Genomic DNA, 27412 nt, shown 5'->3' with positions numbered 1-27412 from the left:
ATATCAGGTGGTCCGGACATTTATTTATCTTTGAACAATCACTTTTCACAATGAAAATAATTTTACTTCCCGAATATGAATGGAAGTAACTAACCAATTAAACAAACACATTAAATAAATATGTCTTACATTTCAAAGTCTGTTTTTGACTTGTAAGCGTCTAGTTCCCTGCTGAAATATTCTATTCCCCACCATCTTGGAACAGGATCGTTGTGATTGATATCTTGAGGAACGTCTTGATAAGGGTAAATTCCTTCTTGCAGAAAATGTAGTAGCGGGATACAATTCAACCAACAAGGGCTTTTGGAATTTTTCAACAATCTCTTCACCATTGACAATAAATATCTTGCTACTTCTCTAAATTCATGATATAATAATCATGAATAGGGCTGTTGCCTCGATAAAGATTAATTTCAGTATGTATATATTAGCGGGTAATTCTTTAATTCTTAGTTTGGTTCATATGTGTAAAAATTTAGTGCATAGCTTGAATTTTAGTGAAATCTGCTTATGTCCTTTTAAACCTTTTGCTATACTGTTCACCGCTTGTTCACTGATAAGACCTTGTTTGCGCTGAGTTTCAGTTTACCGTTAAATTACTCGATAAACTACTTATAAATGGGTTTTTTCTTTGTTGCAAAGCAAGAAACATTCTATAGTATGTATATTGACACCTGTATTATAAAATCAAACGATTAATTTTTCACTTAAAGAATATATCGCAAGTTTTTGTAAACCCTTAATATGGGGTTGATTGTCGAACATTTTTTTTGTCAGCTGTCATACAGAGATATTTCTTGTCAGAATTCATATTAAAAGCATTGCTACCAGATATAAAATATTGATCGTTAGGTGATTTTACAAGGCAATAAGACCGTGTTATTAAAATAGACTAAAATGAAATAAAAATAATAATTTCACAAGTACTGTAAATAACCATTTATACTTTTCGAATAGTGCTTCTAACTTAAATTGAAGAAATCAAAATTGGAAAATATATTACTTTTCCCAGTACTGGTACAGTAAACTTTACCCACATGTCCATTTTAAGACAACTTTTCTTTCAGGCATTTAAAAACAACGAATTTAAGAGTACCTAAAATTACCAACCAGAATGTTGAGGGATCTCATCATTTAAAAAAAATTAATAAAATGTAGTAAATCTAAATACATCAAAAATATTTAGAATTTAAAGCTTAACAAAAACTATACACAAATAATAAATTTTGAAATGTAGGTTATGATAAATGATATACATACCGACTCTTTGTAGGATAACTTTTATAAAAGTCTTCCAAGACTTCGCTATGTCTTTGTGCTGTATCCAAATTAGGAAGAAGGGCTTTACATAGATGAGACAAGTCTGTGATATCAAATGTAATGTCATATTGTTCTTTCAGGTATACTATGGACAAGGCAGTTGTTATCCCAGAATTAACAACGTTGTCACTATTTTTGGGGGGTTCCATGATCCTGTTTATCAATGACACTAAATTCGTTTTGAGCTTCTACAATATTTCAATCACTAGATATAGCATAAAGTAGACAACACAACATAAAGATTAGAGAGGCGCGCGAAAATATGCTTTGCTCATCCATCATTCACACATAAAAACTATATCAGTCACATATTTCAAAACTCCTGAAAAATTAAGAACATTTCAAATTGCTTTAAGAACATAATTAAATCCACAGATGAGTATAGGCAGACGACTTCCATGATTACACATTGTATATTCTTCTGAAAAAAAGTCAGATCCACACTTACAATATCTTGCTTGTGGTCTTATCCATGTTTGGCACACTTGTTTTCGGATTTGTTTTTGCGTATCAGATTTGTTTTTCAAAACCATTTTAATTCGTGCAGCACAAATGAATTTGATGAAGACGAATTGCCTGGTGTATTCAATTATAAGCCCGGTATCTGTGGTGAGTTTAATAACCGTTGGATTGATGCCATTTCTGGTGCACCTTTCATGTCCGATAGTACATGTATCACCAACTCAGGTTTTATACACACAGTCATTGATGACCTAGGGACATATATCTTATTAAAGATTAATCAACAACTATTAGAGACAGGTTGAAGCCCGCCTCCGGGTGCGCGATTTGCACGCTGTGTTGAGGACCCATTTGACGCATTCCCCGTTTCCATTCTCAATTTTATTAAACAATATTAAAAATAACAAAAAAAATTCCATTGTTTGCATGTAGATGCGTTCTTTATTACACATTTTCCTATTAAGATAAAGGACATGAACGTTTTTACCTAGGAATATTAATGACGTGGAAATGATTTCCTAGGAAAATTAGTCTGGGCACAAAAATTACTGACATCGGACTGAAAATACTAGTAAATTCTGTAACCATGGACCTTTTATACTAGTAATTTGCGTCCGCCCAGACATATTTTATCAGGCTAATTTATCTCGTACATTATCAGCTGTTCTCCTCACCCTTCAAAAATATAACTTATCACATATGAACGTATTTATACGTTTACTTGAAATACGTTAAGTACTAAAATTAAGTAGTCAGTACGTCGGTACTGAAATGATTCATAACATACATTTTCAAAATTCAATGTTCATAAGTTTAGAAATTGTCAAGTAATTAACGTTCCAACTAACGTCCGTTTTGGTCATACAGCATATTATGTTTTCAACTATTAATATCATTGGCTTGTAAATTTTTGGTTTTGAGTGTTCCTAATTTAGGTAAATCCAGAAAAGCTCTTGAGTACACCAAATAAATGAAATATAATTCTTATTTTTAAACTTGCTTTAAGAGACCGCAAGTATTCTTTGAAACGGCATAATATTGTTTAAAGGGGCATTAGCTGTCAAATTCGAGCTCACCGATTTGACTCAAATTCTCATATTTGATTTATAACATATTAAAACGCATATCCAAACTACTAAAAGTCTAAAATAAACAATTAACAATGCATGGACTCAATAATATATATCAATATTTCGTTTGTATTTTTGTCTGGACGTCATCTAATTAACCATCGAGATGAACTCCGAAGACTGCCAACGGTCATATAACCTGATATAGACATACATATGAATATAAATAAATCGCGACCACGTGCAATTGGATTTCTAGGTCTGTTTGATTTCATATTGTAGGTTAAGAAGTATGTCTATCATTGTTTTTACCTGTATAAGAATGATTTTTTTAGATCGAATCGGTCAACCAAATGGTTCATCCTTGTTTCACTTTCAATGTTGACAATCTTTTCCTTTTAATAGCCGAATGCATGCGTAACCCATCTCCAGATAAGGGGTTAAATTGAAGGTCACATGAATACGGATAAAATGAAGTCGAATCATTCACTTGCAAGTGAATAATTCATCAGCGATGTTTCATAGCTTATTTTGCCAAAAATGAATTAAATTGGCTGCTAAAAGCGAATAATTATTTCACTATTTCACTTTCATTAACGATTGAACAAAAAAAATCATATTTCATTATTAGTTTTATCTCGTAGCTAATCCCTCGGTTTAAGTTTGTTACCCGGATTTGTTTTTGCTTAATCGAATTATGACTATTGAACAGCGGTATGCTACTATTGCCTTTATTTAATGCCTCTTTAACATTGTTTTGCTTGTTTTTACGGTTTTGGTGACACAGAATTGTCATAATCCTTCGGGTAACATACAAAGTTCATAATGATTATGAATGAAAGAATATGGTTGTCAGTACAAAAAAGCAATGGTTATTGTGTGTATGCCTTATAAATAATATGTGTAAATGCGTTCTTATTTTAATTAAAGGAGCTCGAATAACTGGGAAGGGATACCATTTTGATCATGTGCTTAACAAGAAGTAGACTTCTACAGAATTTTTACTTATTTGATCAATTATTTTCATGCTTGAAGTCTTAAAATGAAAAATACCTGTGCAATTGTTTTATTGAAATCATCATCTGATGACCACAATTTTTCTTTCATGTAATAGCACTTTCTTAGACCCTGGACAATATCCGAAAAACGTTGAATCAATTCCTCTCCATTGATATTATTTATATCTGTGAGCAGACCACCTATAAACTCCATCATGGCTAGTTCAGCATCCGTAAGTAACATCTTTTGATATTCATCATTTCCCATCCATTTTGAAACTTTCTTAAGGCCTTTGTGTATCCATTTGGACAATACATTTTTATCTTTGTCTTCTTCGTCTAATGGTTCTCCTTGTACAACACCATCATATATGTGATACACATCTAAAATAGCAGTTAAAAGTAAATATGGCTTACCAGAACGATACTATTTAGACCACTATGTTGTAAAATAAAACACGTTCAACACAAAAAATGTTTGATTATAATATTTTAACAGTAACACTTTATGTTAGATAATAATTATACAATTAAACAAGGATTTAATAGTTTGTCCACTATTGCAAAAATGAAAACAACCCATATTAGATTTCCATAATCTTATCAAAACCTGACAAAATACTGTTTTGTAACATCATAAGGTCCACCAGTTGGATGGTTAGTATTCATATGAATTACCCCTTTCTTGTACATTTTTGCTACCCATTGTTCGATGCCATAATCCTTTCACTTTTTTTCCTTTTCCTTGCCTATAGATGAATTCTTTCACTTCTTCAGACCCATTTATTAGAACATAGTAGTTATAGAAGATAAGCTCCCCCTTTTTTGCTCTTAAAACGCCTTCATACTCTACAAAACCATCCTCAAATTCCCTGTTAAAAATCAAAAAACTATTATTAAAATATTTCATCATTTGCATTTCACTATGTATTCATACGGTTTATTTCAAATATTGTTTTCATTATTATTATCTAATTTTAAATAAGATTAATGTAATGTGTAAGTTATAAAAGAAACAGTTTAATAACAATCAAACGACTCATGCAGAGTAAATGACAAATTTCAACCTCCAAAAGCGTCCTTCGTTTCTTCTTTTCATTCTTAATTTCGCTTTGTTGAATTGTATGTTTAATTATACATTCATACTTGAATTATTGTGAAACTAAATAGGTTAATTAAAAGATTTCATTTGTTTGGAAAACGTCAATCTGAATCTAATTGATTTTGGCTTGGAAAAGAATGAAAAACGATTTTTTTCTATCACACCTTCTATAACTTCAGAATAATAGTCGAGTTTGTGATAAATTCTATGTTACCTAAAAATTAACATTTTCTTAGAACAATTGCACTCAGAGAGAGTGGATCTTCTGACTATTCTCTGAAGGTCTTTTTTTGATTTTGAGGCCCTATAACGTTTCAAGTCATAATTATCTATGGAAAAGTATCTAAAAGAAAGACTTTAAAATCATCGGAACATGTTTCTCTTTTATAAATAGTAATGGTACAATAAAGGATAATAAAATTGAGAATGGAAATGGGGAATGTGTCAATAAAGGAATCTATACCAGAATACGTTTATATGTTAAAAATAGGTGTAATGAATCGTACATTTTACGTAATTTCATGTTGAAACTGAATTTTGTAAGTTGTTCAAATGTATAAAAAGCGCCCTTCTACTTAATTTATAATTTCGTAATAGCTTATTAGAAATTAATAGTAAAATAAAGTGTAACGTTTCTACGGAGTGCTTCGCAAGATAAAAACATTCAGTCTGCTTTTGATATTGTGTTTGAGTAATTTTTTCCGTACTTTTTTGGGGTTCTTCGTTCATTTTAATGATTTTTTTTTATTTAATATTTCGGGCTTGTACGATTATCTGATATATTAATACTTATTAGATAAATTAATAAGATTTTTCAGTTTGGTTATTCACTTCAGCATGTGGTTTAGGAAACTTTCGTGAAAACAACCTAACACTTATCTAATTATTGCATATTTTTATTTATGTTATGCTAATCCTATGATCGAGTTTAAATAGTTGATATCTTAAAAACTTTATTCATCTGCGATCCAAAATAAGGAATATCGTCGTTAATTGTCGTATGTTTTTTTTATTTGCAAAATTTGATGTTGATGACAGATCCTGAATAGTTTTTGTTTACAGACGTCACAAGATACTTGTGTTACTTCGAAAAAAAACATGCTCTTCTTATTCTAAAACATATTTCAGTATCAATATAAAAATTTACTGCTAACATTCGATATATCAAAAGCAGGCTTATTTTATTCTCTTACTCAAATATTACAGGCATTATGTAGTGCAATGATAAATTAATGAGAAATAATAGTCCAAAGCTCGAAAAATTTTGTGTCTTGTCCTGCGTGAAGTGTGTCCCGTATGAGTTAATGTTGTGAAATATAAAATTATATCAGATTTAAAGATAAAATTGCTATTCAGAACATTCTCGCAAGTATGATTTTTTATACCACAAAAATGTACATTTACTGCACTTTTTGTCACTCTGAAAATTATAACGAAACTCGTGTTACGAATTTTGCATTATGCTGTTAAACATAAAACAAGTGTAGTGGATTCTTTTTTCTGCAAAACTGCTTATTTTTTCCCCCGTTCATAGATGTCAAAACACCTTGATAACACAATATTCGTTTTCCCTTCAAAAGCAGTTTGAGTCTAAAAATATGGGAATCAGATGACGCATGCAATGTGTCCCGTATGAGTTAATGTTGTGAAACATAAAGTTATATCAGATTTAAAGATAAAATTGCTATTCAGAAAATTCTCGCAAGTATGATGTTTTATACCACAAAAATGTACATTTACTGCACATATTCTCACTTTGAAAATTGAAACGAAACTCGTGTTACGAAATTTGTATGAAAAATATATAGATGTCCAAAGAATTGTCCCCTTAACACAAAATGTACGTTGATGCATTACATGTATATTCCGAGTGCCAGAAACTTCATTCAACAAGATTTATGATTCACATTTGCACAAGATTTGAAAAATACAAATGCTCAAGTAAGTATTAGTACATGTATGTTGATAGTGCGCTACAGAATAAAACAGATATCAATAAACAGTTGTGTCCGATCCCCCGTGCTCATTTTTAACGTTTTGAACGTCAAGACACGTGAATACTATTATACCAGTATACATAACGCAATGGTGTTAATACAAATACATGACTTACAAAACACTTCCTAAGTTCAGGAAAATTAAAACAATGACTCCACTTGTAAGACCATTTTCATGTTTTACATGTGATGTTTGTGTCGAAACAACCGCGGAGTGTGCTTAAATCAATTCAAAGTTTGTATAATTCGTATTCCTACGATGGGAAGGCCGGTAAGCAATGAATTTGATCAGGAAGATGAACAAATAGAAGTAGCAGCTCCATCGTTGAAATCCCGAGTGTCTGTCGGTTCTTTAGTTTCCGTGTTTACCGACGAGTTTACCTTAAATGCAAACTTATAACAAGTAAAAATGACATTATACCTGCTGCATCTGTTGATTTTATCTGTTCCTAAATTAAAGCAACCAATGACATTTTTTTTACCAGAATCATAACGTTAAGACACTTGAAAGTCTCAATGATTACATGTAGATCATAATCAAAAGCCTGTGAAAAAACTCACCCTAATTCAAATATTATACAATTTCTTTGTTAAGAAAAAGAAACGCAAACAAATGTTCTCCAGAAAATCTAAATTTGTTCTCAACGTTACTAAGAAATTAAACGGCGTAATCGTGTTACGGTAAGTGACACCAGTATCGTGCGACGTCTATTTAATTTGTTCAAGAACCTTTTGATTGATAGCGTTTGATTTTGTTAGTTTTATGGACTTGCCCTTTTTTAATTTGCCTTGGAGTTTGTTATTTTAGTATTATCTTTTTAGACTTAGAATTATTTAGATCTTGACATATAGTAAACAAAGGTTAATAAATTAAACCTGTCAATTGTTGAAGACTTTTGGTTGACCTCTATGTGTCTTTTAGTTTGTTATGTCGCTGAGATTCTATCCATTAAGGAATAAACTGCATCTTTATTTATTCAAGTTTGATTAAAAGAAATATACTGATTCTGTTGACATAACATAAGTTCAGGTGCCAAAGAAATCGATGAGTAAAGATGACATGATATGCAAAAACGCATAAAATTATGTTTATTTTCATCTTTCTGTATATAATTTACCTTTTACAATTCAACTGATTGGAATCGTCACTTCCTAAAAATTTCACTAATACTTTGTCTATTTTGGAATCAATTAGAATTGTCGGAGCCACAATAACATGCATACAGTAATCAACATCAGTATAATCCTTCCTTACTGCATTCTCATATCCTGTGTCACTGTAAATTGTAAAAACAACTTAAAAATTTGCATCATGAATTATTATGAAGTAGTAGTAAAAGATAAAGAAATAATCCGAATCTCAATAAAAAAAACTCGAAATGAAAAGTAGATTACCAAATTATATTAAATTGTATAACAACGAGTCAAATAACTACAGTCGAACCTCGCTTAGTCGAATTCGAAGAGACCGGACAAAAGCATTCGATTTATCTGAAGTTCGACTCATCCGAGGTCGAGTGTGCCGTCATAAATTTTGAATGCATGAAATACGTTGTGAGATTTGTGTAAACTAAATAAATCAAATTGAGATGAAAAGTATTCTACCAAATTATAGTCAATTGTATAACAACGAGTCAAATAACTACATGTATCATTAACTCTTCTAGCCCATCTAAATATAATTCAATCCAATAACCCTTCATAACTTATGGAAATAGTTTGCTTTGTTATGGATTTGGACTTCAAACTGTTTGAGCACCACAAATGAGATTCATGTAGATCAAACGCGTCTGGCGTACTACAATTATGTTATCATTTTGCATACTTAGTGGAATATATTTCCTTTAGTGGTACTTTTAACAGTACGAGAAGGAACAAGAAATCGGACAAACGAAACGGAAAGTAACAACGTTTTTGCCATAAAAAATAGCGATTTTCATATATTTCTTAGAACTAAACGGATACACAATAAACACGGGCCATACTGTCGAAAGTCCGCAATCTTGTCAATGGTTGTCTTGGACATATCGTAATGTGCTCTCCTTTATTGTTGACAGAAACTGATAATCTTTTGTTGCTATAATTAGAGGTTTTTTTTTTTTGTATATACACTTTATAAGATTGAATACGGAATGTTGGTCTATAGATGTAATTTTGTTCTTTGTGTCGTTGTATTCCTGTTTCACTGACGTATGGTCACATATACCTTACATCTCCTGTTGTTCATATTCCTTGACCATTATTAAACAATTGCTTTCGTAAACAGTTTATTTCGAATATATTACCTTTTATACACATGTTCTTCTGCCATCATAAAGTTGAAAAGTATGTTTTACTCTCTCTGAAAAAATTAGAAACCTTTAAAATATCATGGTCTATAAAGGCAACAGTAGCATTACGCTGTTCAATAGTCATAATTCGATTAAGCAAAAATAAATCCGGTTATCAAACTAAAACCGAGGAATCACATCAACTATAAGAGGAAAACAACGGAACAACAGAAACACTGAACTACAACAAAAGAAAATGCCAACATACATATATAGAAACGGACTGTAGATAACAACTGCCATATTCCTGACTTGGTACAGGACATTTTAAGATAAAAATGGTGAGTTAAATCTAAATTTTTGGCTAGCCAAACCTCACGTTTATATGGCAATGTTAAAAATACCGCTAAAATGACAAAACTACGTTTCAGGAATACAGTAAAAACAAGAGGCTATCAGAGTGACAGCAAACAGGACTTTCCTGCAGAGGTCGAACCCTGAACAGTTGAGCAAGTATGGACACTACATTTAAGCTTAAAACAGCTCTGAATTTGGATTGTGATTGAATATTTGACAGAGCATAAGTTTGTGACACAAAATGAATGTGGTCAAAGAAATCAAATATTTGAAATTGGACGTTTAAATACCTATTATGGTCCAATATCCAAAATCTAAGTAAATATTAGAATCAGCATATCAAAGAACCCCAATAATTCAATTTTTGATGAAATTAGACAAAAGTTTAATTTAGGACCCTTTGGACCTCAATGTGGACCAATTTGATAAAGGAGCCCACAATCCAAAATCTCTCAATACATGGTTAGATTCAGCATTTCAAAGAACCCCATAAATTCAATTTTTGTTGAATCAAACAAAGTTTAATTTTGGACCCTGATTTGAACCAACTTGAAAACTGGGCCAAAAAATCTAATATTTAAATACAGGTTTAGATTCAGCATTTGAAAGAACCCTATATATATTTAGTCTTTGTTGAAATGAAACACAGGTTAATTTTATCCATAATATTTTCTGTGCAAAGAAAATAACTCAAACTGGATAAATAGTTCTCTAAAATAAGATATGATGCAATTTTTCAAATTATAATCAATAAAATAATAATAACAACAACCAGTAATGACTAAGTTCTCTAAAATTAGATATGATTTAACACTCAAACATTGTTAGAATCAGCATATCAAAGAACCAAAGAATTCAATTTTTGATGAAATTAAACAAAAGTTTAATTTAGGACCCTTTGGACCTCAATGTGGTATTATCTTATTAATAATAAAAAGAAATACAGGTTTAGATTAAGCATTTCAAAGAACCCTATATATATTCAATTTATGTTGAAATCAAACACAGTTTAATTTTGGACCCCGATTTGGACCAACTTGAAAACTGGGCCCAAAATCAGAAATCTAAATATATGTTTATTAATAAACAATAAAAGCTTAGTTTTTAAAGGAGTTCACTTCATAAAAAAAAAAATATATGGCATTCAGAAAATTAGTTTTTACAGAATAGCAAACAAACTTGCCACAAAATTCAAAAAGAAGAAAAAAATCCAAAATTTTATTTAACATTAATACAATGTCTTTTCAAAATCTATAAAACTTATCAGTAACAAGAAATAATTGTAACAGGATGCTGTTACGAAGTCCCCTAAACAAAGCGCCAATAATTCGTCATTCCCATGGTCGCCTGACATTGGTCAAAGTCCAGTACAAATCGGTTTGTGATATGCATAAGTGACGCCTATGGATTGACACTGTATGTCATTCAAATCTTCTTGAAATTACGAACAGGAATATATTTGGTTTAGCGGTGGGGATCTCGACCGTTTACAAGTTCTCAAAAGGGGGGAGGTGTGTGATCCCCAGGGGACTCATTATTTCATATGATTTGTTTTTTTGTCCCATACAAGAATATATATGGTTTAGGGGTGGGGATCTCGACCGTTTACAAGTTCTCAAAAGGGGGGAGGTGTGTGATCCCCAGGGGACTCACCCTTTATTTCATATGATTTGTTTTTTTGTCCCAAACAAGAATATATATGGTTATGGGGTGGGGATCTCATCCGTTTACAAGTTCTCAAACAGGAGCGGGGAGTGGGGGTGACCCCAGGGGACTCGCCCTATATTTCATTTGGTTTGTTTTATTATCCCATACAAGAATATATATGATTTAGGGGTGGGGATATCGACCGTTTACAAGTTCTCAAACAGGAGGGGGTGGTGGTAACCCCAAGGGACTCGCCTTTTCTTTCATTTGATTTGTTTTATTGTCCCATACAAGAATATATATGGTTTCGGGATGGGGATGTTGACTGTTTACAAGTTTTCAAAAAGAAGGGGGATGGGGGTTACCCCAGGGGACCTCCTCAATTTCATTTGATTTGTTTTATTGTCCCATTCAAGACTATATTTGGTTTAGAGATGGAGATCTCGACCGTTTACAAGTTATCAAACAGGAGGGGGTGGGGGTGACCCCAGGGAACTTGCCTTTTATTTCATTTGATTTGTTTTGTTGTCCCATACAAGAATATATATGGTTTAGGGGTGGGGATCTCGACCGTTTACAAGTTCTCAAACAGGAGGGGGTGGGGTGACCCCAGGGGACTCGCCTTATATTTCATTTGATTTGTTTTATTGTCCCATACAAGAATATATATGGTTTTGGGGTGGGGATCTTGACCGTTTACAAGTTTTCAAAAAGAAGGGGGGTGAGGGTTACCCTAGGGGACTTCTCCTCTTTTTCATTTGATTTGTTTTATTGTCTCATTAAAGAATATATATTGTTTACGGGTTGGGATCTCGACCGTTTACAAATTATAAAAAAGAAGGGGGATGGGGGTTACCCCCATGGACTTCCCCTATATTTCATTTGATTTGTTTTATTGTCCCATACAAGAATATATATGGTTTAAGGGTGGGGATCTCGACCGTTTACAAGTTATCAAACAAGAGGGAGTGGGTGTGACCCCAGGGGACTCGCCTTTTATGTCATTTGATTTGTTTTATTGTCCCATACAAGAATAAATATGGTTTCGGGGTGGGGATCTTGACCATTTACACATTTTCAAAAAGAAGGAGGGTGGGGGTGACCCCCCTGGTATCCCCTATATTTCTTTTGATTTGTGTTATTGTCTCATTCAAGAATATATATGGTTTAGGGGTGGGGATCTCGACCGTTTACAAGTTCTAAAACAGGAGGGGGTTGGGGGTGACCCCAGGGGACTCGCCTTTTATTTCATTTGATTCGTTTTATTTTCCCATACCAGAATATATATGGTTTCAGGGTAGGGATCTTGACCGTTTACAAGTTTTCAAAAAGAAGGGGGGTTGGGGTTACCCCAATGGACTTCCCCTATATTTCATTTGATTTGTTTTATTGTCCCATACAAGAATATATATGGTTTAGTGATGGGGATCTCGACCGTTTGCAAGTTCTCAAACAGGAGGGAGTTGGTGTGACCCCAGGGGACTCACCTTTTATGTCATTTGATTTGTTTTATTGTCCCATACAAGAATATATATGGCTTCGGGGTGGGGATCTTGACCATTTACACATTTTCAAAACGAAGGAGGGTGGGGTGAACCCGGAGACTCCCCCAATATTTCTTTTGATTTGTTTTCTTGTCCTATACAAGAATATATAAGGTTTAGGGGTGGGGATATCGACCGTTTACAAGATAAAAGCACATTCTCAAATTGAAGGGGGGTGGGGTAGGAATATTTATGGTTTAGGGAGACTTAATTATCTACGAAATGTCTAATAATGAAAAGTAATTTTTAAACTTCATTTATACAGTCCTACTAGTAAATTTCAAACTTTATTTCCTACAGATCTGATCAGGAAACAGAAAATTTTCAAATAAATCTGTCACTCCAATGATTATCATATGCTAAGATATAACCCATATCTAATTAATAATTAATAATGTAATTAACTTGAAAATGTCTAATAATATAGCTCATAATCATCACCACTGAGAAAATAGAAAATTTGCAAATAAATCTGTCAATCCAATTTTTATTGTGAGATAAGACATTATGCTGAGTCATCATATGATAACAAGAGAGAAAAATATTTAAAAATTCCCAATTTTGGATATTAAAATAAAAATGGCGATAACTCAAAAAGGAGAAATACTAAAATCTTGAAAATTGAACTAGACCTTCATTAAGTCCCAGGAAACAACATATGTAAATTTGAAAAAAAAATGTTAAAGCGTGTTCATGTTATTGTAGAGACACTGTTTGGCAGCCGCCCGTCCGCCCGCCCAGCCGCCCGCCATACATCCCCAATTTAATAACCGATATTTCCTTCGAAAATCCGAATAACAAACGCAAGAACACTCAGCACAGAGAACTACATAAATAAATAATATAATAGTACATAACAAAATGTAAAACGCAGAAAAACAACGGACACCTTATAGGAATTTACGACAGCACACCAGGACACTACTATCATTGATGCAGGGTGATAGGACTGGTCGACAAAGTTAACATCAAATGCTTCTGTTGGTATTGCAGAATGAGTGACAAAATATGGGGTAGATATCATATCATATGATAGAATCAAGCCCTCACATCTATCAAATGGTAAGTTCTCAACAAATCCAACGAAAACGGTATCACTCTTTGGTCTTCTTTTATTTCTTTTGTCGTAATAACCGTATAGAAAAATGAATTGAATTGGGTTTTGGCATATTTGGACCGTTGATATGTCGGAAATCGCTAGAACATTCACCGAAGAACAACCATTGATAAGGTTGTTTCATCCTTTATCAATTGCAGAAAGAACACACTTAAAAGTAACAAAGATTATTTAACTTTGTTTACAAAGATAGCATTTTCTACGATCTTCCAAAGAGGTTCACAAAATCGATGATAAACAATGCATGAAATAGAGGTGCAGCTACTTGTTTCGAAATAGGAGAACCATGATTAAAAATTGCGTTCTATAAGCTCTTGTTACAGAACATATTGATTTTACTAAAGCCATATCTATAATACTATGAAGGAACGGATTGTCAGGAAAACTCGTGATTTAAAATGAAAGAGATATTAGTATGGTTTTGCAGGTTACTTTTGCATTGGCATATATTCTCTTAAAGGCAAAACCTTTACAAATCTAAGCTTTTTTTTTCAAATACGAGGGTTCTGATCTCCCCCTCTACATAAGTTTACGGAAAATTCAAACATACGAGATATCGACCGATTTGTAATCACAATACTGATATATAATGATAATGTTTTACTTCCAAACACTGAGCAACTTTAAACCTAATGCCTTCAACAGATTGTATTAGAGAGTTTGGTGATAGAAAAACGTTTCTTTTTATTATTATTGTATTTGGGTATTTTCCAATTATTTTATAGTCATTATATTGCATCATTGAGCCTCAAGGACATTGCAAAAATAATAACATCACCTACAGTTTGTGTTTGTAGACTTTATCAAATGAGTTATTCCCCCGAACTCTAATTAAAACAGGAAGACCGAAAACCTCTCATATAAAATCATTAAACACTTTTTTATTACTAACTGTCCACTAGAAAAGACAATGTGACAATTTGACCTAATGTGGATTTACATAGTGAGTGAGGCATGCACAATAGGACACGCTTACCCCGAAGATACATCCGGTCTTGCTCATGTTACCATCTTTTATTGCACAAAATGCGCATTTCGACAATTAATATCTTTTCAATGCCTCCCTGTAAACTACTGTTGCCTCTAATTGGAATAAACTTTTAATAAAAGAGATAATGCTGTTTTATGTTTGAATGGTATCCTTATACTATTAAAGCAAATACATGTTCATGAACTTTAAACCGTTATCATATGCAGATGCTTTCTAGATAAATTCGTGCTGTCTTAATAGATAACAACTTCAAGTATCAGTTGTTTTAGATTTTATACTATGCTAGCCTGACATTTGTTCAAAAGGATATCTTGCTATCTAAGGTTAGCACAGTACAAGGTTGCAAAATAGATAAGAATAACACTAGTTCATATGCAAGACGAAGGTTATTATAGAAATATTTATTTTGACCCAGATTTGTTCCTGTTGTCACTGTTTTCCAAGCATATCTAAGATAGGTGTATTAAGTCATTCATTCTGATAGTATATTGTTGAAAATCATGCATATGGCGATGTTACATACCTGTTTACGAGGCTTGATTAGACAGGAAGAAAATAATTTATGTTAATGAAATTTGCACTTAATAAGAAAGCAACACAATTTTGCGAATGTACTATTTAGTGGATCTTATATATAGTACGCAAATGTTTAACATTGTGCTAGTTCCCCCTTCCACACATATTTACAAAAAGACCAGCCTACCATTTTAATTTATTTAATCTACAACAAAATATTTGCCTTTAAAATGTAGGCGGGGATGGTGATTGAGACTGACGCATGTTTTTAAGATATTTTCTCTTTTAGTAAACTGTTGTAGCTCAACAGGGCGAGAAATATCTATTTTTACAAGAAACAGTATATATTTCAAGTAAGATGGTGATAACGAAAGTTAAATGTTTGAGAGTTTTCGAAAATATATGGTTTACGAAACCCTTTAAAAGTAACATGGGTATATATTCTTGCAAGGTTGTGCTCATTTAATTCGGCGTCATCAGAAGATATTCTAACGAACAGTACAAGTTGTGAGATGTACATGCCATCTTTTTTAGTGCCCAAACGTTTTTTTGTAGCGTATTTGTTGAAGAATATTACATGATTTGTGTGCACTAATTCTCCCAAATTTGAATCATCTTACGTTTTGTATAACTACATTGCATCACATGTATATGTCAAGGAGAGTGAAATAACTCAAATGACTATTGACATGATTTAGATAATAGTTGAATTGAATAACTTTGACTCATAAGTTATATTAATTAATCAATTGTTCTAAAAGTAAATCGAAAGTATCTCTTCCTCTTTTTAAAATTTTGAACTTTCGATATTACCACCAAAAAAGGCGTAAACAATTACATGAATTAGATAGTTATTGTTCACTATTGTTAAATTACAAACTTAAAAATATATTTCAAGACATTTTACAGTGAAAACTTATTTCGGTTAAGTTTTAAATAAATTAATTCTTACCATTCACACAAGAATACAAATGCAGAGTACATGTTTTCGCAAAACACGTCGTCAAATATGAATATAGGTCACACCGACTTTCAGTTTGAATCTTTTGAATTTCAGAAATCCCAATCAGATCAAATACATATATGTCACCTAGCCTGGCTATTAAAGACGCAAGTTATTGTCATTCAACAAGGAAGTTCTTTCCTCAGGTTCTTTCTATCTCTTGTTATTATTAGTTGTCAAATATATTTATATTTTACGAACGAATATGCGGAAAGCATATATTATTTAGTTTTTGTATTGCTCCTATTTATTCATTGGTGTCAGTCAGTTCATAGATATATTATATTTGCTGTTTGGTCGTTTTTACAAACTTCTATGTAAACATTTTTCTTATGCGCATACCTGAAATAAATTCTAACTATATTTAATATTTTATATAAAAAAAGTTAGAATATTTAACTTTCGTTCCATCAAAGGGAAATGCATTGTGCAATGTTGTGAAATGGTTCCTTTACAATTAAAAGTTCAATATTAATCACATTACCAGACTTTTCCTAATTCTTTTTCAATTGAGTTGTGCCCGAAACTGCTGAATCATAACAGTAATATATGGAAATTGAGTCGAGCCATGTAAAATTTATCAACACAATAAACAGTTTACTATGAAAACCAGACCGAAAGTGAAAATAATTTTAAGTGCAAAACAGTAAAGATTTCAAAAATGAATAAAAAAAACCTCTAGTGAAAGTATAGTGGTGTTCAGTGGTGAATAGCCCGACCTGAGCATTGGTTCAACGGTTCATAGATTATAATACGGAAATTATATAAGGTGCAATTTTAAAATCTATCTATGTAACATAAAAAGTAATTTTCAAAGCTTTCAAGGACCATAACTCCTGAACCATAAAAGTGAAAATCGTCATTATCAAATCTGACATGTCTTAATCACTAACAGCATATCAAAATTTTAAAAGCATTGGTTGAATGGTTCATAAGTAATTGCAGGGGAAACAACATAAAGTGTCATTTTCAAATCTACCAAGGATCATAACTCCTGAACAGTAAAAGTGAACATGACCTTGATTTTGTCATCAGTATCATATTTTTTAATTTGAAAAGCTTTCATTGAACAGATTATAAGTTATTGCACGGAAACTGTTGGCAGCCTCTCGTTAGTCCGCAGGACGTACCTCACCAAATTAATAACCCGCCTTTACCTCCGGAAAACCCGGTTCAAAATGTGGTCTACTTTAAAGTTTTTCCTGAACAAAATATAGTGGCAACATAACTGTGCCATTTATGGATTTGCTAACAATGCTTTTCCTTACAGAGCACCAAACTGGCCCCTCTGAGCTTTGTTCTAAAGGGATTGTGATGATTTTGCTTTTAGTGTTGTTTTTCATCATGCTAATAGAGTTTCATATCTATCCTTTGTCCTGAAAAAATCTTGACTACATTTTGAACAATCACATTCGATCATTTTTTATGGATCGAGAATTTACAGTTACAGATGGTTTAACAATTTGGTGGTGTCCTAGGGATAGACAAGAGACATTCACTAATCTGATAATGTTTGATACACAATTACCTGCTGAATTATCAACATATTGTAACACTAACATGTCACTCTCTGTGGTGCAAACTCTGTTGACAGTTTTTTTGAGCACCCGAGTTCACCCAGTTTTTTGGAGGGAAAAACGTTGCTCAAACTTAGTTTTCATGTGAAGTGTTTTGTGGCCTGTTGTATCAGAGTCACCAATGTTTTGACCATTGTGTTGTCTGTTTTTCTTCAATCTTGGGATTTTGATTGCGCCCTTGGTATCTTCTCCCCTTCCCTTTCCATGATCTTGATTATATAAAAACAACCTTATAGTATTTGTACTAACATCAGGCAAATTATAAAAGTGCTAGGTTGAAATTTTAGTAGTTAGCCAGAAAAATTATGTACTCAATGTGGCACAATCAGACAAAGAGAAAAACTTATATGCACCCTTAATTTTGTTTTTTCGTTAGGGGAAAAACCCTGGGAAACTGGTATTTCCAAATGAAAGAAAAGTTCACAGAAGTGAAAACATTTCATCTAACAAATATAAAATAAAATGCTCCGCTGAGCGCAGCTTGGTACGAATGCAGGGGTCGAACCCTGAACAGTTGGGGCAAGTATGGACACAACATTTAAGCTTAAAACAGCTCTGAGTTTGGATTGTGATTTAATATTTCACACAGCATAGGTTTGTGACACAAAATGGACGTGGTAAAAGAACTGACAAATTTGAAATTGAACATTTACCTTTTATGGTCAAATATCCAAAATCTAAGTACATTGTTACAATCAGCATATCAAACAACCCGAAAAATTCAATTTTTGATGAAATCAAACAAAAGTTTAATTAAGGACCCTTTGGACCTCAATGTGGACCAATTTGATAACGGAGCCCAAAATCCAAAATCTAAATGCATTGTTAGATTCAGCATTTCAAAGAACCCCATATATATTCAAATGATGTTGAAATCAAATACAGTTTAATTTTTGACCCCCATTTGGACCAACTTGAAAACTGGGCATAAAAGAAATAATTAAAATACATGTTTATTAATAGACAATATAAGCTTAGTTTTTAAAGGAGTTTGCTTCATAAAAAAAAAAGATATATATATAGCATTCAGAGAATTATTTTTATAACAAACAAACCTACTACAAAATTATTCAAACAATTTACCAAAGAAAAGAAAAAATAATTTTCAAAATATCATTTATTTTTTAGTACAGTGTTTTTTTTTAATTTATAAAACTGTAGTTATCTTCAAAATATCTAATAATGAACATTAAATTTCAAACTAAATCTATACTGTTCTACAGAGCTTATCATCAACAACACATAGGAAACACAAAATTTTCAAATAGTTATAGTTAATTGTAAAAAATCTATTATACAAATTGTGTGTAGTTTTATAGGAAGAAAAACTAAATTTTCAATTTCTTTTTGTTATGTGTAGGGAATTTCATTATAAACTTTCCTTCGTTCTTTTTTTTATATTTGATTTCTATGATTAGGTTATAAAGATGTTAAATATTATTAATAATATCTAATAATAAACAGTAAATTTCAAACTATCTCTATACATAATCTCTTCTCTACAATTAGATATGATGCTGTATCTATTTTTAACTATGACTCAACATAAAATTTCGATTAATTAATTGTGAATTACATCTCTTAATTTAGATTCTGATTAAATATTTGATATAGCATAGTATCTGACACAAAATGAATGTGTTCTAAGTACTTAAATAATTTAAAATTGGACCATTACCAACATGACCAATAATGGTCCCATGTCCAAATTCTATATACCGTATAGCGGGTAAGTTTCGCAGGGTGTTTATTTTCGCTTATTTTGGCGGATGAAGGAAAATCGCGAAAATAAATTCCGCGAAAATTTATGCATACATTCGGTACTTTCTAATAGCTAAATCATTTTGTAAACGATCTATGTTTTTTTTCGCTCGACGGGTCCATAGCTGTCTATTATAGTTTAAACCACACAAATGCCAAAGGGCATTATTGACATATGATTCATAAAATCGTTGCATGTCAAGTGTTAATTAGTTAATTAGTGTCAAATAATATGTATATGTAAGAGAATGGTAATCCTTTTCTTCATGATTAAGTACGAGCTAACTTGAATACTGTGACCAAAATCAAAAATCTAAATACACGCTTAGATATAGCATATCCAAAAACCCAACCATTCATTATTTTTAAATCAAACAAAGTTTAATTTGGACCATTTGGACCTTAATGTGGACCAATTTTAAAACAGGTCCCAATATTAAAAATCTAGATACATGGTTATATTCAACATATCAAAGAAATCCAAAAATTCAATTTTTGAAGAAATCAAACAAAGTTTAATTTTGGACCCTTTGAAATTTAAAATAGATCAATTCAAAAACAGACCAAATATCCAAATAATAATACCCAATTAGATTCAGCATATTAAAGAACCCCAAGAGTTCATGACTTTGAATTAAACCCCATTGAAATTGTTAAAGAAATAAGCAATTTAAAAATATTTTTTTTATTAAGATGTAACATAACATAATGTATGGCACAATTGTATGTAAAAACTTCACTTACCTACACTTGCACTTCAACAGATGGACAAAGGTCTATTTTAATTTCCAAGGGAATTTTCAACCATAAGAAAATATTCAAACATGTTAACAATCTCTATATAGAACACAATGCAAACACAATTAAAAACCAATTGTTCAGAGAACAATTGAAGGTCTTTCCACCAGTAAGGATCTATTTTGATATGAAATATTAAAATTTGGTTTTAAATGTCAATTCCAGAGTCAAATGACAGCTTATTGTACGCTGATTCCAAAAATATATGGTATCTATACAAAAAGATATAAATAAGGGAGATAATTTTTTACTTCCGGTTTGAAAAATGTCACTTCTGGTATTGTTTGATAGTTTACTTGACACTGATTCCCAAAATATATGGTTCTATATACTTTCAAATTAATTTAATACAAAAAATAGCTACTTCCGGTTTACAAAAGGTCACTTCCGGTTGCCTTTTTCAAGTTCAAATGTCTTGCAACCTAATGCAAAATCCAATGGCTTTATCATGTATACTTATGAGGTAAAAGCAAAGGTCAAAATCTAGAATGTTAAATTTACCTATGACCTTGAGCTCAATTTCAAGGTCATAAACCAAGGACCTCAAATCAAAAGACCCTAGGTCTTAATTATATATGATAAATGAGTTATATCACCATACGTGTAATTTAAAATATAATAGGGGAGAAAACTCCCATTAAATGTCTCTGTACGCTTTCAACTCAACTTTACCTGTTACGACATATCCCAACTAACAATTCTGTAAAATATTTTGTCGATATCTTATAAGATTTCTGAAAATTAGTGATAACAAGCCAAAATCAAAATTTTGAACATGACCTTGACCTTTGACCTTGACCTCATTTTCATTTTTATGGACCAAGGACCTCAAATCAAAAGACCCTAGGCCTCTATCACTTATGGTTTTCCAGTTACAAATACATTTCACAAATATCAAATACAAAAGGGGAAATAACTCTCATATGAAGTCTTCGTAAAGCTTCGGTCTAAATAAAACCTAACATCCTGAGGATGTAACGAGCAATTTGGAAAAATAAATTTGTTGCTTTCTTTTACGGTTGCGGAGGAGATCTCATAACAAGAAAAACAGTGTTTGGGTAGATAACTCTTACAAAGAAAAGTGTTCGGTTAAACAGGGTCAGTTTCAAAAGCGTATAGACTATATGATATCATATACCAAAAAACTAAGCGACATCTTTTGAAACAAAAATACACTGCAAGAAAAAAAAAAATAGAACGTCAAATTAAACTTTGACCTTGACCCCAATTTAAAGGTCATGAAACAAGGGCCTCAAATCAAAAGACCCTAGGTCTCAATTATATAAGATGAATGAGTTATATCACCATACATGTAATTTTGAATATAAAAGGGGAGAAAACTCCCATTAAATGTCTCCGTACCCTTTCAACTCAAATTTACGTGTTACGACATGTCGCAACTAACAATTCTGTAAAAAAATTTGTCGATATCTTATAAGATTTCTGAAAATTAGTGGTAACAAGCCAAAATCAAAATTTTGAACATGACCTTGACCTTTGACCTTGACCTCATTTTCATTTTTATGGACCAAGGACCTCAAATCAAAAGACCCTAGGCCTCTATCACTTATGGTTTTCCAGTTACAAATACATTTCACATATATCAAATACAAAAGGGGAAATAACTCTCATATGGAGTCTTCGTAAAGCTTCGGTCTAAATAAAACCTAACATCCTGAGGATATAACGAGCAATTTGGAAAAATAAATTTGTTGCTTTCTTTTACGGTTGCGGAGGAGATCTCATAACAAGAAAAACAGTGTTTGGGGAGATAACTCTTACAAAGAAAAATGTTCGGTTAAACAGGGTCAGTTTCAAAAGCGTATAGACTGTATGATATCATATACCAAAAAACTAAGCGACAACTTTTGAAACAAAAATACACCGCAAGAAAAAAATTAGGCGGAAGAAAAAAAAAATAATCAGAAGAAAACCAATAGGTCTTTCCACGGAAAGGTGGAAAGACCTAATTATCACCACAATTAATATATCTGAATCAGCAAATCTATTTTAAACTATAACTCAATTTAAAATTAATTATATTGCAATAAATCTATAAATGTAGATTTTGATTAACTATCTAATATCCCAACCCTTTAACTGTGGTATGGAACCATCAGCTAAAATTTCTTTCACATCCATACACTTATACTAAAGTTATTGTGTGTGAACCAATTCATTTTCCATGAACCAATTTATTTTCCATGAACCAGTAATGTTGACAACAAATATAGTTCTCTAAAATAAGATATGATGTTATATCTATTATCAACTATGTAATAATACTATGTAATACTGATCAAATATGTAATAATAGCATAGTTTCTGACACAGAATGAATGTGGTATAATTTTAAAATTGGACATTTACCAATTATGGTCCAATATTCAAATTCGGAATACATGGTTGGAATCAGCATATCAAATAATCACATTGTTTCATTTTTTGTTAAAATCAAACTTAGTTTTATTAAGGATACTTTGGATCTTTATGGGGGTCCAGTTTAAAAAAAACGGGCCCAAAATCAAAAAATTAAAACACTGTTAGATTACACACATTGAAGAACATCAATGATTTATTTTTTAAAGAAATCAAAGTTTAATTAATTTTGGACCCTTTGGACCTTAATATGGGCCGACCATGTCCCAAATCAAAAATCTAATTACACGCTCAGATTCGGCATATCAAAGAACCCCAAGAATTCCTTTTTTTTACCCTTTAGTCCTTTATGTGGACCAATTTGAATACAGGCCTTCAAAATTAAAAATCTAAATACAATTAGATTACCCATATCCAGGAACACCAATTATTTAATTTGTAAAGAAATCAAACAAAGTTTAATGTTGGACCCTTTGGACCTTAATATGGATCATTCCAAAAACAGACCCTAAAATCCAAATTCTAAATACCCAATTAGATTCAGCATATCAAAGACTCCCAAGAATTCATGACTTTTGAATTAAACCCCATTGAAATTGCTAAGAAATAAGCAATTTATACAAAGTATAGGATTTGGTCCCTTTTAACTAAACCAATAGGGTCTTAACCCCTAAAATCAATCCCAAACTTTATTTTATGGTTTAACACCTTATTGCACAATTGATTAAATAGCAATAAATAGACTTATATTCAAGTTATTGTCTAGAAATCAGAAAATCCTACTTTTTGGGACCCTTTTTAGCCTCTTATTATTAAACGGTTTAGACCATGACTCCTGAAATCAATCCCAACTTTCCGTTTGAAGTATGGAACCTTGTAGTAAAATTTCATAGAAATCAATCTTATACACAAATTAGTGTCCCCTGAAACATGGAAAATGCTTGTTTTGATCCCTTTTTGGACCTTAATTACTACACAGCTACAACAATTACCCCCAAAATAAATCCCAACCTTCCTATTGTGGTACGGAATCTTATGCTTAAATTTAATAGAGATCTATACAGTTGTTCTCAAGTTATTGTCTGTGAACTAGACAAATAATTGGTTTTGTGTTAGGCTATTTTTGGCCCGTAATTCCTAAACAGCTACTATAATTACCCCAAAAAATATACCCCAATCTTCCTTTTATGGTATGGAACCTTGTGCTAAAATTGAATAGAGATCCATACACTTATAGTCAAGTTATTACCTGCAAACCAGAAAAATAGTTGTTTTCTGCCCCTTTTCTACCCCTAATTATTAAACGGTATGGGCCATGGCCCTCCAAAAATCAATTAAACCTTTCGTTTTGAAGTATGGAATCTTGTGGTAACATTTCATAGAAATCTATACTCTTATACACAAATTATTGTCCTGAAACATGAAAAAATGCTTGTTTTCGACCCTTTTTGACACCTAATTACTATACAGCTATGACAATAACCCCAACCTTCCTATTGTGGTATGGAACTTTGTGCTAAAATTTAATGGAGATCTATACACTTATACTCAAGTTATTGTCTGTGAACCTGATTTTTTTTGCCCCTAATTCCTAAAAAGCTACGACAATAACCCCCAAAAATATACCCAACCTTCCTGCTGTACCCCTATTTTTGACATTTTTACCTATTGTCTGTTTGTTTTGTTCACACATCGTTGTCAATATAATGGAATTTTATGCGCCTGTCATACAAGTGAGAGGTTTAGCTAGCTATAAAACCAGGTTTGATCCACAATTTTCTACATAAGAAAATGCCTGTACCAAGTCAGGAATATGACAGTTGTTATCCATTCGTTTGATGTGTTTGAGCTTTTGATTTTGCCAGTTGATTACGGACTTTCCGTTTTCGATTTTCCTAGGAGTTCGGTATTTTTGTTATTTTACTTTTTTCCTATTGTGGAATGGAACCTTATACTAAAATTTCGACCACAGAAATAGCTTTTTTACTCAAGTTATTGTCTAAAACCAGACAATTAATTGTTTTGGCCCCTTTCTGGTCCCTAATTACGAAACAGCTAGGAAAATAACCCCAAAATTCAATCCCAAACCTCCTATTGTGGTATGGAACCTTGTGTTAAAATTTCTTACACATCCATAGACTTATACTAAAGTTATTGTCTAAGAACCAATTTATCTTCCATGAACCAGTAAAACCAGTAAAACTGATTTTTTTGGCTCCTAATTACAAAACCACTTGGAACTCCGCTAATGGTCGTGATAAAAACCAAATAGACCATTTGATGATAAACGGACGATGGAACAACTCACTGTGTGACGTAAGCGCTATGAGGGGAGCAGACTGTGGTAGTGACCATCACCTGATCAGTGGTAAAATTAGGCCGAAACAAAGAAAGGCAGTAAAGAACAGAACCATCATGAGGGAAATATTTGACACAGTCAAACTAAAACAACCTGAATTTCTGAAGAGCTCAGAAACAGATTTCAAGTGTTAGAAGATCTACAAGACAATGAGCCAAGCACAGTAGAAAGCTTCGAACAGAAATGGAGTAAGATCGAAACCGCGTTTAAAGAAACATCAAGAAACACCCTAGGACTCAGAAAACGTGAAAGAAATGGATAAGTGATGACACCTCGATTAGCATTCAGCAGAGAAAAGACATAAAGACAAAACTAAACAGTACAAAATCGGAAAGAATCAAAACTTCTCTAAGAAAGGAATATTCATTCAAAGACAAAGAAGTAAAACGTAAAGCCAAAAGCAGATAAAGCAATATACTTTAGAGTCACTTGCCAAAGAAGCAGAGACAGCAGCTTCTAAAGGAGAACTTAGCACTGCTTATAAAATCACAAAAGAACTAAGTGGTAAACACACAAGCTCCAGTGTATCATGTTAGTTCAAGGATGGTAAAGTATTAGCCTCAGAAAGTCAACAACTGGAAAGGTGGACTGAACACTTTAAAGAAACATTGAATTCTGAACACCAGGGAAATGTTCCAATTATAGAACAGTTTGGTGTGTAACTAGATATAGACATTGGGGATGAGACCAGGAAGGCAATACTTAGACTGAAGAATGGAAAGTCACCTGGCTTCGATGCAATAACAGCTGAAATGCTTAAAGCAGATATATAGAAACCAGCACAAATGTTTCACGAAATGTTTATACATATCTGGACCCATGACACTATCCCCAATGACTGGGAAAAGAGTCATATAAAACTGCACAAGAAAGGAGATCGAAGTGACTGCAACAACTGGCGTGGTATAACTTTGCTGTCAGTACCAAGCAAGATACAACAGAATAGATAAATGCTATAGATGAAATTCTGAAAAAAGAGCAGGCAGGGTTTAGATCAGGTAGAGGATATATCAACCATATTTTTACCATCAGAAATATAATTGAGCAAAGTAAAGAGTGGCAAAACAAACTAGTTCTAAATTTCATCGACTTTCGTAGAGCCTTTGACAGCATTAAAAGAATTTGCTTATGGGCCATCCTTAGGGCTTATTAAAAATAATCACCTTAATACAAGCTTTCTACAACTATGAATGCTGTGTATTACATAACGGTCCAGTCAGAATGGTTCCAAATAAAATCTGGGACACGACAAGGGTGTATAATATCTCCGATCTTATTCATCACAGCAATAGATTGGTGTATGAAAACAACATTAGGAAATTAAGTCACAGGCATCAGATGGACCATGAATTCCTTTGTAGAGGATTTAGACTTTGTTGATGATACCTGTCTTCTTTCCATCAACAGGAACAACTTGCAGAACAAAACCACCAGACTAATGAAACAGCATAAATTATATATAGGCCCGATTATAAATGAGAAGAAGACCAAGCTCATGAACATCAACAGTAACACAATACAACCAATGTACTTTGGAAATAACATCATACAATAGGTTGAGGACTTTACATATCTTGGAAGCTTGCTAAGTAACACCAATGGAACATTAAAAGATATAAGAGCCAGAAATCGCAAAGCCTGATATGCATTCTGCCAATTACAGCCCATATGGAAGAGAAGGTCAATCAGTCTGAAAACGAAGATCAGAATATACAACAGCATAAAGATCCATGAACTTATACTCAAGTTATTGTCTGTGAACCAAAATGTCTTCAGACCCAGACAACACCATAACATAATACGAACACAAATAAATTTGCGGTTGTATAAAATTTGGATAAACAATTATAACGAGATTTCGCAAATTATATTATGTTTTTTTTTGTTATAATTCTAATTACCATAATCCATTTTTCACACCATTTTTATACTCCTGCGTTGTAGCAAGGATTGTTGAATATCACGTCTGCTTGCTCTCAGCCCACGTTGAACCTACAACTTTTCCAATCCTGGGACTGGTTTTCTGAAATTTTCAGACAATCTTGAGAACCCAATAATGGACATCCATATTTATTTGTTGGTCTGATAGGATTTTTGGTATTCCATATCATAATATGGACTTCACCAAATTGGCTAACAAAACA

At 32.4% G+C, this 27412-nt stretch overlaps 1 protein-coding gene across 1 annotated transcript; it reads right to left on the bottom strand.

Annotated features, from left to right (window-relative positions):
- Positions 1-1633: 1633 nt before the first annotated feature.
- On the bottom strand, positions 1634-16480 carry LOC127723502 (uncharacterized). The gene is made up of 6 exons (XM_052230179.1): positions 16344-16480; positions 9235-9290; positions 8068-8226; positions 4529-4722; positions 3906-4234; positions 1634-1642 (listed from the first exon to the last, which is right to left on the bottom strand). The coding sequence occupies exons 2-6, from the start codon at positions 9261-9263 to the stop codon at positions 1634-1636; spliced, it is 720 nt and encodes a 239-aa protein (XP_052086139.1). The 5' UTR covers positions 9264-9290; positions 16344-16480.
- Between the last annotated feature and the right edge of the window lie 10932 nt (positions 16481-27412).

Source organism: Mytilus californianus, unplaced genomic scaffold (assembly GCF_021869535.1).
Source record: "Mytilus californianus isolate M0D057914Y unplaced genomic scaffold, xbMytCali1.0.p SCAF_1, whole genome shotgun sequence".
NCBI classification, from domain to species: domain Eukaryota; kingdom Metazoa; phylum Mollusca; class Bivalvia; order Mytilida; family Mytilidae; genus Mytilus; species Mytilus californianus.
Note: the sequence above shows the minus strand (reverse complement) of the source record. Positions and strands in the feature narration are given on the sequence as shown.